This window comes from Diadema setosum, chromosome 16, assembly GCF_964275005.1.
Source record: "Diadema setosum chromosome 16, eeDiaSeto1, whole genome shotgun sequence".
Taxonomy (NCBI): domain Eukaryota; kingdom Metazoa; phylum Echinodermata; class Echinoidea; order Diadematoida; family Diadematidae; genus Diadema; species Diadema setosum.
In genome coordinates this window covers 15,482,694-15,499,257 of record NC_092700.1, presented here as the reverse complement: position 1 = coordinate 15,499,257, position 16,564 = coordinate 15,482,694, and the positions used below count along the sequence as shown (strand labels likewise).

Here is a 16,564-nt window from a genome sequence, read left to right as displayed (position 1 = left end):
TGTATACATTGTACAGCAAAGCGATCGTATTTTGAATTTTGTAAAAGTTGTTGTTATGTATTGAAATGGAAATATATGAATGAATAATTCAAATTGCTATCACACCTAAAATATACATATATGCCAGAACGGGGGGGGGGGGGGGGGGGAGGGGAGGGGAATATAACTTGTTGCCATTTCTAAGTAAAATACGGTGTTACAACTTATTTCTTTACTTTCATATCCAGTACATTTTTGTTAAAACAAACACGAAACACAAGTCACTTCTCAATAATATATCTAAGGGTAAAGCGGCGAAGCTTAAAGCACACAAGGCATTAAGAATTTGATGGAATGAATTAAATGAATTGGTGCGAAGAGTGGGAATTACAGCGATTAAGATGTTCTTTTCTTGTTGCTCTCTGTTTTATGTCTGTGTGTTCATGCCGCGTTAATTGCTTCAAAGATCGCGGAGTAAGAAACGTGAGAGCTTGACGATTTTACTGTTTATTCCCTTGCTGCATGGCGTCAACGGACTACGTGTAATACGCGTGGAGACTGGCCCCTCAAAATAATTGGATTATGTTTTGGGTGATTATTATCCAATAACTGACATGCTCGCTTACACACAGACAAATCAAAATACATACACACACACACACACACACATACACACACACTTTTTGTTTTCCTCGATATCTATTGATTTCACTCAAATCATTCATGAATTAACCCATTCTTGGTGTAACCTGAACAAAAACAATACAAATACAATTCAAACCACAAATCCATTTCTCAATTTATAATGCAAGTAATCTCTCTTCGACATAAATAACTCGATTATGAATCAATCCCATCGATAATTATTTTCTTCGCGAGAAAATACACACACACACACACATACGCACCCTCACACACACATACTTACATTCATGTGTGTATGATAATTATACAATCCAAACCCAAACATACACGCAAGCATCCGCGCATGCGTCTATCGTTTCGTCTGGAATAGCAAACCCAGTCACTTTTTGGCACCACCCGGGAGGGGCTTTCAGGGAGAAGCAACAGTTGCTTGAACCCAATGTTGGAAATTTTATTACAGAAAAAAAGAAAAGAAAAGAAAATACAAAACAAAACACAGATCAGCAAGTGTTTCTGTGAACAGTGTGAGGTAACTGACATCAGGAAATATCGTACAGGAACAGTGCAAAAAGACACTCATCACTAACGTAAAGTCACGCTTGAGCATGCATCCATTTTAACCTCCAGCAAAAAGGGTTAAAAGGCGGGGGAGACAAACAAAAATGCATTACAGTGGTTTTAGTAGTTTAGCAAAGCATCTATGAAAGAGTTTACGCATTTTCCATGACTTTGTCTCCTCCATGAAAGTTCCTAATCATACCAGAGTACCTCGCAATTTATATCACCCCGCTTTAACACTTTATTGTGGAGTAATTGTGCGTTGTTAATAAAAAGAAAACATGCACATCGTTAGATAAAGCTCTCACGCTGCGCCGTTCTGAAAAGTCACGAATTGATCTATCGCGAGAGGGGGTTTTCATGCCGGAAAACACGCGTTGCTATAAAGCGCACCATGTAATCTGTGAATTACATCGGGGCACCGGCACGTCCGTTCTGAATTATAAATGGTAGCGCGCACACAAACGCACGTAAGCTTGCATCCCGCACACGCTCCTATCTCGTCAAGATATGGAGGGACAACAATAGTCGCACTAGGCATTTCTATGGATTAAATAACGACCAACAGTTTATTCGCCACTGTTGTTGCCATTACAATATCTCTGAACACTGAAATAAATTTGATGTATAAAACATCGAATGCATGGCTGTTCGATGCAACTCTTTCGTAGAACATCACTCTCTATTCTTTCATCTATTCTATAGGAGTATTCACATCACCCAATCACCGCTAACTCGGGTAGCTCGCCCATCTGTTTTCTGTGGTGGATGCGCCATTGATAAGTCACGTCTTGTTTCACTCTTTTATGCTGCTCTTTTTCTTTAAACTCTACAACTCATAAAACGAGGGGAGACATGTTGTGTAGGCACTCGTTCGATCGAGAAGAAGATGGAAAAAAATTAAAATGAGGCGGAAAGCTAATACATCAGGCTTGATACAATATTAACTGGCGACTGTGTTTGGCACAGGGTCAAAGGCCGTAGCTATGGTCATTGCGCAGGGCTGGCAGGAAGCTTGGTTACTTTGCATAATGGTTTTCATACAGGTTTTTTTTTTTTTCTCTCTCTCTCTCCCGAGTCTCTCTCTTTCATTTATATTCCTTTTAACAACCATCAGAGCCGTTCTTCTTTAGGGACTTAAATTATCAATTATTGGCATTATACACAATATCAACGGGCTCCTTCTGAATGAACAGGAAAAAAAAAAAAGAATCATGATTCATAGTGGTAAAAGAAAAGGCGGGAGAGGAGCAAAATTAATGATAAATCATTGGATTCTTTCACCTTGCAAAACCTGACAAAGTAAATCGAAGATACAACCATATTCCTGAAATTGAAAATGCTTTTGAGAGTTAGAAGAGATTACACTCACTTGCTCGAATAATTCAGAATACGAGATTTACGAAAACTGTATCCATTTATTCTATTGCAATGAAGGAATAATGAATGGGTGCTACTAATAATGAGTATCATCACAATTAACAATGATTCTGAAGACAAAATACAAACTGCAAGACTTTGAAATAAAACATGGGATTTAACTTCATCTCTTCCCCAGAGATCATGTTATTTCTATTTTCATTTTCCATTCAGCATCAATCGTTCTTGTACTTGTTTTCAAATGTCATCATGCCCCCACCCGAAGGAAAAAACCCACATAATATTACATGTATCATCAGTCTCATGTCAGTTCGTAGAAATTCTAATGTAACAAAACAATATCCACGTTACGGGGATGTGTGTATAGAGATGTTTTATTGAGCAGTGACTGTAGCTGATCACATGCCTTACCATAGTAAGATCTTAAATTGCTTTACGAGACTCAAATCACTTTATAATTTGTAGGGTTTTTCTGCACCATTCCAATCTCAAAAGCAAGAATAAAATTACTGATTATTAAAGGGATGTTATAGTATTGGTGGAGACGAGAATTGGGCTTTTAACTTTTTGTGAGATACCAAGAAACCACAAATGAAATAGTACAGAGCATACTATTCTAAGAGGAATTAAAAGTAGTTTATTTGATGAAAATCGGGTTTGGAATGGCTGAGACATCCAAAAACAAAGTAAAACAAAGCGATAGTAATAAAAGGTGGGTCCCACATTTTATTACTATCGCTCTGTTTTGGATATCTCAGCCATATCAAAACCAATTTTCTTAAAATATCTCACCTCTCACAAAAGAAAAAGAAAAAAAATAGAAAAGAGAAGTTAGATCTCAACCAAAACTATACGATCCCTTCAATGTAATATTCGCTGAAAATTTATACAAAAGCGTAGATCTAACAAAACATGTTTCCCACTGAAGAAGTTTGACCTGCGTATAGTTCCAAAGATTAATGCCACCACTGCATTGTGTTCATGAAGGTATAAATATTGCAGTTAAAACTGAAAGCAAACGTGTAAAGAAAGTTAATACATCATTTGTGAGTGACTGAATATACCGTACACAATTTTTCCTTATATATACTTTAAAGCTAACATCATACCATAAAATAAACACTCTATTGAATACTCAGCTCAAAAAATTCCAATGGGCATCTTTGATTTCAAACATTGTAGGAAAAATCAATTATGTCACGAAACCAATGCCCTTTTACTGATCCGGAGTGTGTAATCAAAGAGTATAGTTACTGCACAGATAATAATGTCAATGTCGTGTGAAGGACAATAATCCATTGAAGACTTTATTATATTGAATATTCAAACAACCAGAACTATACTATTCAGCCTATTGGGAAATTGAGTGCGCCCTGTCCTCTCTTCCACGGTTGGGGACAAGGCTTGAGGATCAGGTCAATACTCTATAGGCAACAGATTAGCACCTTAAAGGGAAACGGATCCAGGATTCAAAGAGGGCGCTGTTGCATGGCACACAACTGCTCTTGCAAACATTGAACCCCGGGATTGAAACCCAAACTTTCTTGTCGAAAACATAGTGTGCGAATTCAAAAGATCACGAATTCTCGGCAACAAAGGTCACTGTCACAAAATATCCTTTTAAGACGAAAGAGACGAGGAAAAAAAAAACAAGTTGAAGAACGTTCAGCACCGTTATTGATTGGATCTGCAAAGTTTCACCTATACTTCCGGGTATTTTGGCGCAAAGAAGATTTTCCTCCTTACGCCCTGCTTCCGTATATCGGGTGTTTGCAACATGGTTCGGACATCGCCCGTTTCAGTGATCATTTGTGCAGTCAGGCTGGTTACCCGGCGTGTCACCTGTAGGTTATGTATAAGAAGATTACACTTGCGTGGCATTCAAGGGCATGATAATACGGTAAAGTGTTATGGCGAGTCGCAAAAAATCCAAAACAAGGGGAACGAGGGTTCACAGAAGTAGTCTAGTGTGACTTGGAGAACAGCGTAAACAGATTTCACGCCACTAGATAATTCTCACAGACCAGGTTTGTTCCTACAGTAGCCCTCTTCATTTCAGTTTTTCGGTCTGTTTTTGTCGGGAAATATGATCCCATTAGAATCGATTACGAACTACTATAGAGTATACATAAATCCTAGTATATTAGATTGGATTAGACTGAAATAGATCAGATAAACTTAGATTACATAATACATATTTGATTGTTTTACGTTGAGACGAGGAAAACAAACACCATTGCCCATGTAAAGCACATTTCTGGAAGTAGCATTAATCAACTAGGTCAATAGTCCACATTGCTTGGAAATCGGATAGCACGAATAAAAGAAATGTTATATCCGCATGCCTCTAGAGTAGTTTATAGAAAACTTAAGACTTGCTTCCTTCTTGGCAATGTGATATACATGTGCTTGGTAACACTTTGTACATTCACTCGTTTGTGTAATGAAAAACATTCCCACGGTTTTTGCAATGGATAGCGGGCACAGATTTCAGACTTCTTGCCATATCTAAACATCTTCAGCTGAGCATCCATAAAGTGGACTTACACTTTCCATCATGGTATCAAGATCGTCCACGTGACTTCCGGCAATGAACTCCTCACAAATTGCCTGGACGAACCAGGTTCCTTTCTCCTTGTGTCTTATCGAAAAATATCCTGTGGGGTGTAGGGAAAACACAAATCACAGGAAATAGACGACAGTTTGATAAATCTTCTGTGTGAACACACGAGCCACACAACACACAAGCACACACGATTCACAACAGCACACAGCGTTGGCCTTGCCGTCCGCACGTTTAGAATATAATGTTCTTGAATTACGTGTGCCACAGGCACATGATCAGAACTTAATATCGTAAGGGGAATTTGTTACAATTGCGAAAATGGCCTTGGTTTTGTAAACGGTATTCTTGTTTAATTCTATCATGTCACTTTTCTGATAGATCTCTATTGTTGAGTAAAATCGTCATTATTTATGTACTTGCGTGAAGTCTTCAAATGAAAGCATAGCATTGCAGATGATGAATATAGCCATGATACACAGCACTGCCTCACGTTGCAAGAGAATAATAATCATTACTTATACAGATTTAATAAACCATTCCTGTATGTTCTCAAAGTCTGTATTTTCCCAGCAATAAACGTTAAGTCAACTTGATTCTGCTCATGGCGTTTGTTGATTGAAAGAATTGACGCAAATGTTGTTAACGATTGCATGCTTTGGTTCGCATGTAATATACTGAAGTGTCAATTTATGTGTTACTTTACATTGCCATGGATGTATGTCGCAATTACAACACTGTATAATTTGAGTGGAAACTTAATGCATGGAATGGTATCTTTGCGCTCATACCATCAGATGTCGCGAACGCAATGTAGATGTCGCTATTGTCGGGGAGACCATCGGTTACCAAGGGATGATCCGTCTCGTGTCCATCGTACCGAATGTTGGCGCTATCATCCGTGGCAATTGCATCGCTATCACCGCTTGCTCTTGGTTTGATGTTTTCGTCATCGACCATGCCGTCGAATGCACTTTCTTGCACATTGGCTGCAACGTAGTACATAACGAAAGTTTATTTTCCTTTCATATTCATTGAAAGTAAAAAAAAAAATAAGGTCATCAGCACTGAATTCAAGTGTCGTTTCCAGAAAAACTCTTCTCTTAACAAATGGACTTCATGGAGGATTATTTTCTATCTGTGCTTTATTTGGCGGTATACAGTGATATATTAACGAACCTGTGATTGACAGGGTTGAGACTACTAAAGGGTCCCTGTGGATTATGGAATGTGAAGTCTAAGTTTTGACTAGTTCCTAGTTGTTTTCAGTGACGAAGCTGTAAGAAGGAATAATTTCCAAATAAGGAAACAAAATAGGAGGGAGAGATTAAAAATAAAAAGGCTCCTTGGAAATATCATCAACGATGCCGTAGTAGAAGAGGTTTCATTTACTGCAAACGGAAATTTCATACCTTGCGTACACGTTGTAAAAAACTTTTAAAAAAAGTAAGTCGATGCAGATTGAAATTGTGGTAAATACAGTGCACTCCAGTTATAACAAACACGGTTTTAACGAATTCCGGTTACAACTAAATAAAAATTTAGGCTTCAACATTATCGGCTCTATGTTCTTTACTGGTTTTTTTTCGGTTATAACAAAATTTCGATATAACGAAAGAAAACTGCCGGTCCTGAGCACTTCGTTATTTTCTGAGGGTCCGATATCGCAGGCCTATAAGCTTTGCTTTAAAGTGGGACCCTCCATTTCCATTCTTATCCTTATTTAATTTTTGCTATACAATTATGTTTTCTTCATATTGTTCCTCATTATCACAAGCATTTTGTTAATTCATGTTTTTGCAATATCATTATAAACATTATGTTCTGCTTATACATTGTATGTAATCATCTCTGATAATTTGGTGGAAATGAAAATAGATTTGAACTTTGAACTTTTAACCGGGAGTCCTCTTTTGTACAAATATTGTACTCACATCCCCGACATGCTTGGAGGAAGACCATCTTCGGCTTGTCGATGAGCGCTGGACACCGTTTTCCCGACAGTCTCGCCATGATTTCTTTGATGGTGACCACATTCTCGTCCGTTCCCAGAATACCGTCCTGCTTGCCGTGCGTCATCACGAATACGGCGGCAGAGCTGTGACGATGGGCGCCCTCTGCGTTGATTCGCAGAATAAAGGCATCCAACGTACTCCTAATCGCCTACATCAAATTGATAAAACGTAGTGACTACTAACTAGTCAAGATTAATAATCCGTGATAAAACTTCTGAAGGAAAAGAAGAAAAACGAAAAGACCCACAAGAATCAAGAAATGTAGACTTTAAGTCAGAGTAGTACATGAGGCGACTATAAGCACATGATAAGGAAGGGAAATCAAAAATGTTGATGATCTAATGGTGTCGTGATAGTTGGATAATGTGTCATGAAGTCACTACATACATATAGTCACACTCAAGTGAACACCTGTCCTGAAGAAAATACTGAAACGTAATGTTGGGTCGAGGGAGAAACGCAGTTACCACAAGAACATTGATAGGAATATATTACCTCATTTCGTTCAGGAGAATGGTCATGACGAAGATATGTTTGATGTTACGCAGCATTTCCCCTCAAATACAGAATGATGCAATAGGACATAATGCAGATGATAATGATAGTGATAGTGATAATGATAATGATATTGATAGTGATAATGATAATGATAACGATAACGATAACGATAATGATGATAATGATAATGATAGTGATAGTGATAATGATAATGATAACGATAACGATAACGATAACGATAATGACAATGATAATGATAATGATAATGATAATAATAATGATGACAGAGACAAACATCGACTTATAAAACTCAGAACCTATGTGCATGATACAATCTTCTGCGCTACAAGAGCTCTTGATAAATTTTAAACAGAAGTTACATGACAGGCTGTTGTTTTTTTTTTCCAGGCTTAATCTAAATTATGTTCCATAAATAAAATCAATGCTCTGTTATACTTTAATGTCTGTTAGTAAGTTCTATGTCAAAGTCGAACGAGTGCAAATCGCGTTTGTCTGACGGGAGATAAACTTTTATATTAAATGGGTTAGTCAAATACCGGTTAGTGATTGGCTAAACACAGTCACGTGATGGAGACACATTGGTTATGTTTGCCCATGGGCGGAACATTTTTGTTATGTTCTCTCGTGGGAAAACATTTTCACGTAACAAATGACAAACGATACCAAACGATTGAACGATCATATTTTCACGCAATCGATAGGATAAATTTGCCTATTCCATAGCATGTGAAAAAGTAGATGACTGATTATTGTAATGCGTACGAAAGTGTGATAATTTGACTAACCCATGAAATATAACAGATGATGACTTATAACTGTTGTTGGGAACATGTACCAAACGTTCCACCCTCAGGGTCTGAAATGCTGTAAGTTATAAGTCCCTCGACTTCGTCTCGGGGCTTATAATCTCCCTCAATTGCATTTCAAACCCTGCGGGTGGAATATTCCGTATGTTCCCTCCCCCGTCAGTCATCATATATATAATATGGGTATCCCATTTCGCGCACGCGCGGGTGTGCGTGTGTGTGTGTCTGTTTGTGTGTGTGAATACCCTGTATATTTTTTACACATTACTATCCTGTCAGAGGGCGAAGAAGGGAGATTACTGGTAATGATGTCACACTCACATCAGCAGTCAGATCCTGGTGAATCACTGGCTCGTACCCGAGCTGGGTGAAAACATGTTTGATGTTTTCGACGTCAGCCTTTGAACCGGTTCGTTGGCGTGATCTCTCGCCGGGGGCGCGTTTGAAGAATAGGAAGTTATTGAGAATGTAGACCAGACCCTTTTGGCGGGAATTGTACAACGACGCGTAGAACTGTTGAAATAAGAGAAGAAAAAGAAGCAACTGCAATAAAATAAAATGAATCTGAAAGTTACTCTGTATCGCAAACTGTGCTAGACTACTTTTTTTTTCGATGCTATAAGCTTTTTGGTACTTAAGAATTTGTCTCAATCGACTGCTCATTAACGGTTTCGGTTTTGTTTTGTCGTTTTGGGGTGTTTTGGTTTTTGTATGTCAGTCAGAACTTCAGAGTTGTAGAAGCAGCTGAGAGTTAGTCAAATCAGTTGCAATGAAAACAAAACTAAATAGATAAAATGTTAACTGAAAATATGACATACTTTGTCATGAAATGAATTCAAGTCAATGTCTCACTCAAAAAAAAAGAAAAAAAACTTAACGTATTTTTTTTTCTTTGAAATGAAGGAATTATAATTATTTCTATATATGTCTTGTATCATTTGATCAGGGTTTTGTATGCTCTGTCATATCTTTGAACTATATACTGAAATGTACTGTAAATGAAATCAAATATACATGTAGAGTCACCGTATTGATCGTGTTATGATAAGATGAAATTCATTGAATATGCATGAAATTTGAAAGACGTACTTACGTATGAGAACAATGTATGACTCAATGACCTCAACATTTTTTTTTCATTGTCGCAATTTAAGACGGTAATATTTACATTATATACTAGGTCCAAAACTTGTTGAATTGCATGATGTCTCCATTGCAGCATCGTACATTACTGGGACGGTTCTGTTTTATGTGTGTGTGTGTGTGTGTGTGTGTGTGTGTGTGTTCGCGCACACACACATGTGAGAGGAGGGGAGGTCGAACATAGTGTGTTTACTGGCAGGTCTATTCTAAGTTGGCAAAACTAAATGTCCTTTTACCGATTTATGTTATTTCGAACAAAATCTGGATGCGCGCGAGTTCAGTAAATGCAGGATACTTCAATGCTTACCTTGACTGGATTGAGCTGCTCTGTAGTCGGTCTTGCTGTTCCAACAAAGCGGTGTTCATATAAACCATTGCCATCCGGTTCAATATCAACTATAAACAAGACGTAGTTACAAACAAGTCTCAATCAAGACTGACATTAGTTTCTCCTCTCTAACCCCCTTCTCTTTTATTCGTTTAAGGCTCTTTCTGAAAGCTGGAATTGCCAAAAGAAAGTTGCACTAAAAATACCTACTATGCTTACAATAGTTACATCATCGGTCGAGACAAAACACATAACTTTAAGACACAATGAACCAAATTAAAACTGTCAATAGAATTAACAGTTTGCGTCAATACGAGAGAAAGAAGTAACCTATAAGGGATACAATGGAAATAAAGATGAATTATACCAATGCACATGGTTTACCTGCAAGAAGTCTGGCCATGGATAGCTGTAAATAAATGAAATCCGATAGTATTAACTTTTGTCATAACGTGATAGCATATCATACCATAAACTCGAAAATTAGGTTTGTATGGGGACAATAGTTAATATATCCTCATTAGCCATCATGAAACTTATCATGGATGAACATACATATCAATATCGGCCCTATCAATAATTTTATCAAAAGGGAAGCGACATAAGATAATGTTGATCAATTTGTCTTCTATCCAATAGCTGAAGAAATAACAGGTTTTTAAAACGTCTTTGGTACATTTTTATCAGTTTCAATGCAGACGGGAAGCTCTGATTCTTTAAACAAATACACTTACTTGGTATATGTGTGTCAATAAATCTGAAATTTAATCTTTTTGATACCGATATTCACAATATCAAAATGTTAGGTTCATTTGTCAATTTAGAAAGTCTTGTTTGATGCTCATTAATATTTGGATTATTACGCTTTGTTTCTATAATTGTTATTATGAAAGCTTTTATTTCAATTATCATTCTAACGATAATAATAATAATAATAATAATAATAATAATAATAATAATAATAATAATAATAACAATCATCATAATCATACCACTACTTACTGCTGATTATTATCTATTATTATTATCATTATATTATTACTATCATCATCATCATCATCATCATCATCATCATCAGTAGAAGTGTCACTATTACTGTTATTATCATCATGATTTCTGTCCTCAAATAATCCACTACGTACCACTTTGTGTGACACTCTGCTCTGTATACTGGACGAGGTATATATGTATCTCATTATAAGCCAAGCCATCACACACGATCCAATGAAAAACGCAAATTCCTTCACGCCACCCTCTACCGTCAAGTACTTCCAGAAGAATCGATAGACTGTGAACGTCCATTGACCTGTAACATTCATTTCATTTTACACATGTGATGTGATGTAAAGTTTGGTGGTCAAATTTGTGTATGGAGAGATAGAGAGACGGAGATGCATAGTTACATAGATAGATAGATAGATAGATAGATAGATAGATACATCAATAAAAGAATAAATAATTTAAAAGAAAGATTGTATAAGACGAATAAATAGATTATGCGTTAAAGATACCTGGATGGATATATATAGACAAAATAATCACGTACGATCTGTTACTGTCGATTTCTGGATATCCCAACAAAAACTGATGTACTGATCATATTTCACGTTAGACAGTGGTTGTGGACACGATGGAGACTTCTACTGAAAACGTACAAAATACCAGGTATGCATTAAAAGAGCCATTTACACGACCTCAAATTCCAGCTATCAATCATACACTCCCAACTTCTTTGCATAGTGCTAAGCAGTTGGTGATACAAACCTGACTCTTGGTTGGCTGTGTCGGGGACTTTACTTTGGTCCAGCGTTGAGCCATCAGCTGCGTCCTTTTGTCTAGAGTTAGGATCTGTCTGTGTATTGATGGGTGCTACGTCATCAGTTGGTTGTGAGGGCTGCTTGTCTGATGGACTTGAAGTTGTTTGTGGGGTGTCAACATCCGGGATATGGTCAGTCTGGGAACTATCGTCATGCACTTCACCTGGCCGCATAAAACAGCGTGGAGAAGCACACAAAATAGCGAATCAAAGATTGTAAACTCACCGCTGCCCCTCGCCTGTCACTATTTTGCCCATCATTACACTGTCCCTATGTCACTTTCCTCCTTACACTCTTCTCTTTCTATTCTACGGACTTCTATCGCCAAACAAAAGTCCTCTTTCGGGCCAAGTCTACATACACGCTGTTACCACTACCCTCTCTTCCTCAATAAATTACATCACCATGCAAACTTTCAAACAACACATAATTATAATAACATACAAGTAGCATATTATACCTCCGTCATGAACTGCCGATCCCAGCTCACTGAAGAGTTTTTCGACAGCTTTCTCAATGGCGTCGCTCTCACGCTTCTCGTGTCTGACTTTCACTTGGGTGCCGGTGGCGACGTCCTTCATTTTGCAGTCGAACACCCAGCCATCGTCCCAGCTGTGCAGGCGGTGGTGCGTCTCGTACACAATATCGCGCCCTCTTTTGACCGCCTGCATTGCCATCAGAATCAAAAACACCACCACCAACAACAACGACGAAATTAAATAGGTAAAATGAAAAGTACAGAACAGCAGATTGCTCACTTAATATCAGAATCTCCTGCACATTGTATAAGTGACAATAGTATGTGTGGATTAACACTGAAAGGGGGTGGTATCCAAAAGCCTCTTAGCTTGAATTGAGCACGCCTTTTACAATGTAAATCGAGAAAAACGAAAACGTCTTTTGGCAGTCTAGTCGTGGACCAGAGTAAACAATTTGAAGATTATACCGGCTGTATACGCTGAGAGTGATTGGAATGATGGCCTCTGTATCCGTCTCCTCTAACGTAGTGCCACCGGACCCAAGAAACTTAATGGAAGGGCATGTTGTGATTCCAGTACATGCTGTATTTTTATTTCAAATTGGTGCAAAGATTTGAGAAAAAAAAAGAGAATTCTACAAAATTTCAGTTTTTACGGCATTCAATTTTAACAATTTCTCGGCTTGGCTCCTTTACAGAGGATACTGAATGATTTTATGCTTGAAATATTTCAATAACAGATCAAAAGAATGTGTATGGGATAGATTGTTATTGGTGGAGATGAGAAATAGGCTTTTAACTCTTTGCGAGATACCAAGAAACCACTTGTGGAATATATGCAGTACAGAGTATACCATTCTAATAGGAATTAAAAGTTTATTAGTTGAAAATCGGTTTTGGAATGGCCGATATATCCAAAAACAAAGTAAAACAATGCCGTCGGAATAAAAGGTTGGAACACCACCTTTTATTTGTATTGCTCTGTTTTGGGTATCTCAGCCCTTTCAAAACCAATTTCGTCAACAACAACAAAAAAAAAAAAACAAAAACAAAAACAAAAACAAAAACAAACGAACAAACAAACAACAATGAATTTCTCTTGGAATTGCATGCTCCTTCATATTTCATAAGAGGTTTCTCATTATCTCACCCAAAAATGTTAAAAACATGAAGTTAGGCCCCAACCAAAACTATACGATCCCTTTAAAAGGGGATCCAAAACTGTAGTGGAGTTAGATAGGGATACTGTACTGACTTACTCATTCGTTTGAGAGAGAATCCGAAACTGTAGAAGAGTTTCAATGTACAGGCACATTTCTCAATAAGGGAAAAAGAAAAGGGCACACACATAGCACATGCAACGATAATCACGTAAACTCACCTGTCCCCTCTTTCGCCCCAGGTTGCTGATCTGACCAGCGATTCCACTGAGAATATCAGCAACATTATCTGATTCACCAAAATCTGTCAAGATCAGAGATAATTGTGTGTGAAAAGCGTGTGAAAATTGTTTAATTCCTTCTGCGATCTGTAGTCCAAATAAAACGAGTCAGAAACGACTGATTAGAACAAATTACGTAAAGTGTAAAACGAAAATGATTGCTGTCAGTGCAATATCGTTTTCATGCATATCAGAAAATTGTGTGTTCAAACATCAAATTACATAAAAACGAGTCTGAATTGTCGGAAACGCACAAGGTCTATGGGATGGGGGCTACATTGTTAGAAGAGGATCTTATACACAGACAATAAGAGGTTATCGATCATCACACATTTCTGGTTATTTTGAGGGAAAACAACCGACAGCGGTGTGCTCAAGAAGAAGACGATGAATTAAAATGAAAAGGTACCATTTTACCAGGAAATATGTTTCAAACTTTTTACTTTTTTTTTTCTCGGAACTGCAGTCACAATGAGTGCAGACTGTGTAGACATATAGATGAAAATACTATGTAATAACTTCTGCGCATACGCAATTGGCAGTAAAGGAAATAAAGATATGTCATTTTGAGCGAATCTCTTTGCAAGAATAGCCCTGTCACGAAATATGTCATAAACTTTTTTTTTTTTCTGGGAACTACACTCACAAATGAATACAGACTGTTTGATGTAGACAGATAGATGGAAATGCTTTTTAATAATTACTTCAGCGCATACTCGAACGGCAGTAAAAAAAAAAAAAAAATATATATATATATATATATATGTACATATATGTGTGTATATATATATATATATATATATATATATATATATATATATATATATATGTATATATATATATATATATATTTATATAAATGCCCTAATTTTGAGGGAATCTTTTCACAAGAGTGGCCTTGTCAGTCAATATTCACCATCATTCGCGCCATCTGTGATCCGGTTCTCCGTTGTCGAGTCTCCTTTCATTGACTTAGAAACTTTCTCCGAGAGTTCTCGAACAAAGTTGGCGCTGAGCTGCGCAGACGTGGCTAAGAGCAATCCACCTTCATGCGAGGGAAAACACATAGACGAGCATCTCTCATGATGAGTCACTTTGGCATTCGCTTTGTGTACGTACAGTGTACCATCATGGCATTATATTCATTTATTTATTTTCATTCATTCATTTACTTTCATTTTCAACAAAGAATATAAATGTACGAAACACAGGTAAAAAAAAAAGAAAAAAGAAAGATACATATTGTACTTATGATGGAAATAATAGATTATAAACAAACAGTAAATTGAAAAGCCTAGCCGCATGATATTTTCTACACAATGTTGAATATGTATTGATATCGATTATTTACTTGCTGCCGCTCAGTCTGTCTATCCCGCTTAACACATCCAACCTTCCTTTCAGAATTACACATTTATTACAAATTGACATATACGTCTGTCAAAATAACTTATTTACTTTCCACAATACTTGTGTAGATTATGTCAATGATTGTGTACAAACTGCCCTAAAAACATCAGTCTAAAACCATGCATGTGCCTGGAATTCGAATTGATACACAGGCATAGTTAATTGACAGGAAATAGGAAGGTAAGTTCCTTTCCGGGGAGGTCTAGCCAAGGTCAAGGATCGAGTCACGTTACCACAAAACACTGGAAAGTGATGACTTACCAACGATGAATAACATACACAGAAGATCTCTGAGAGGGACCATGGTGAATGATATAACACGCCTGCCTTGAATATATAAAAATTTCGGTCTCTCAGAATCACTGCTTCATGATAATGTCAGCGATGTATGCACACATGCTGCCAGTGGAAATGAGAAAGATGATGACTAATGCCGATGTGTATAGCAGCAAAGTACAGCCTTTTGTGGGTTTCTTCCGCAGCACATACTGCCACTGCTGCTGAATGGCGCATGGCGAATACTAGTACTTCCGCTGGTCTGCTCACAGAGCAATACAGAGTACAGAATGTACTACACGAGCTTGCTGTCCTAGTAGTATAGTAGTCCCAGTAGTATAGTAGTACAGCTACTGTGCATCCGTTTCATAGTGTGCATACGAGCTTGAGAGAAAACAGCCTGCCCGGAGCCTTCGGCGTGAGTACTCAACCGTAACTTTCTGAGGGGAAACCCCTTTGTTTTGTCATCTAGTGCGCGTGTACATGACTGTATTGGTCACACATATTGACGTAGGTCTACAGCTAAAACGAAGAAAAACTCCCCCTTTTAAGGAGTCTAAAAACATAGTCTGCATTCTCATTTTTCATTCATTCTCTTTGTTATAGAAATCATAATATCTGTGAAAAAAGCACCCAGCTTTTGTGTGTACATGTATCATTTACACTGCAGTTTACCATATGGATGAAATGTGCTCATCTCGCAACGAATCTATAATGTAGTCTCTGAATATATCTGTCATTTTGGTGAAAATCTGAACAGCTATTGCTCCCACAAAATCTTTAAACCCTTTTTTTCTGTACAGAATGATATTACATTTTCAAGTTGTGTGATTAGTAAATGAGCAAATTTAGTTTGTATTTTGTTTATGTCTTGTATTTACTAATTACATTTCTTCTTATCCTGGAGTGAAATAATATAATAGGCCTTGTGGCATTACCCTGATATCTGTCACCCCTCCGTTCACTGCCCTTTTTTCTGTACTAGGTAAGTTATCATATATGGGAGCGCTATTCACCTCCATAAACTTACGACACAGTGAAGATCCACATAAGAAACAAAATGTAACAGATAAAATTGTATAGCTTTTTTCCCCATTTTTTTCCATTTTTCTTTCTTTTTGCTTTTCCACAGAAATCATGATTTCGTTGATATCAGTCAAGTTATATCTAGAAACTCTGGAGTCATAAATGAAGTGAAGGATATTT

At 37.3% G+C, this 16,564-nt stretch overlaps 1 protein-coding gene across 1 annotated transcript; it reads right to left on the bottom strand.

Annotated features, from left to right (window-relative positions):
- Positions 1 to 3,372: 3,372 nt before the first annotated feature.
- On the bottom strand, positions 3,373 to 15,386 carry LOC140240078 (uncharacterized). Its single transcript, XM_072319885.1, has 13 exons — positions 15,344 to 15,386; positions 14,589 to 14,717; positions 13,613 to 13,695; positions 12,214 to 12,418; positions 11,701 to 11,916; positions 11,079 to 11,242; positions 10,321 to 10,345; positions 9,916 to 10,004; positions 8,787 to 8,978; positions 7,060 to 7,288; positions 5,917 to 6,114; positions 5,110 to 5,219; positions 3,373 to 4,404 (listed from the first exon to the last, which is right to left on the bottom strand). Exons 1-13 carry the CDS (start codon positions 15,384 to 15,386, stop codon positions 4,264 to 4,266), a joined length of 1,824 nt encoding a protein of 607 aa, XP_072175986.1. The 3' UTR covers positions 3,373 to 4,263.
- Positions 15,387 to 16,564: the final 1,178 nt, after the last annotated feature.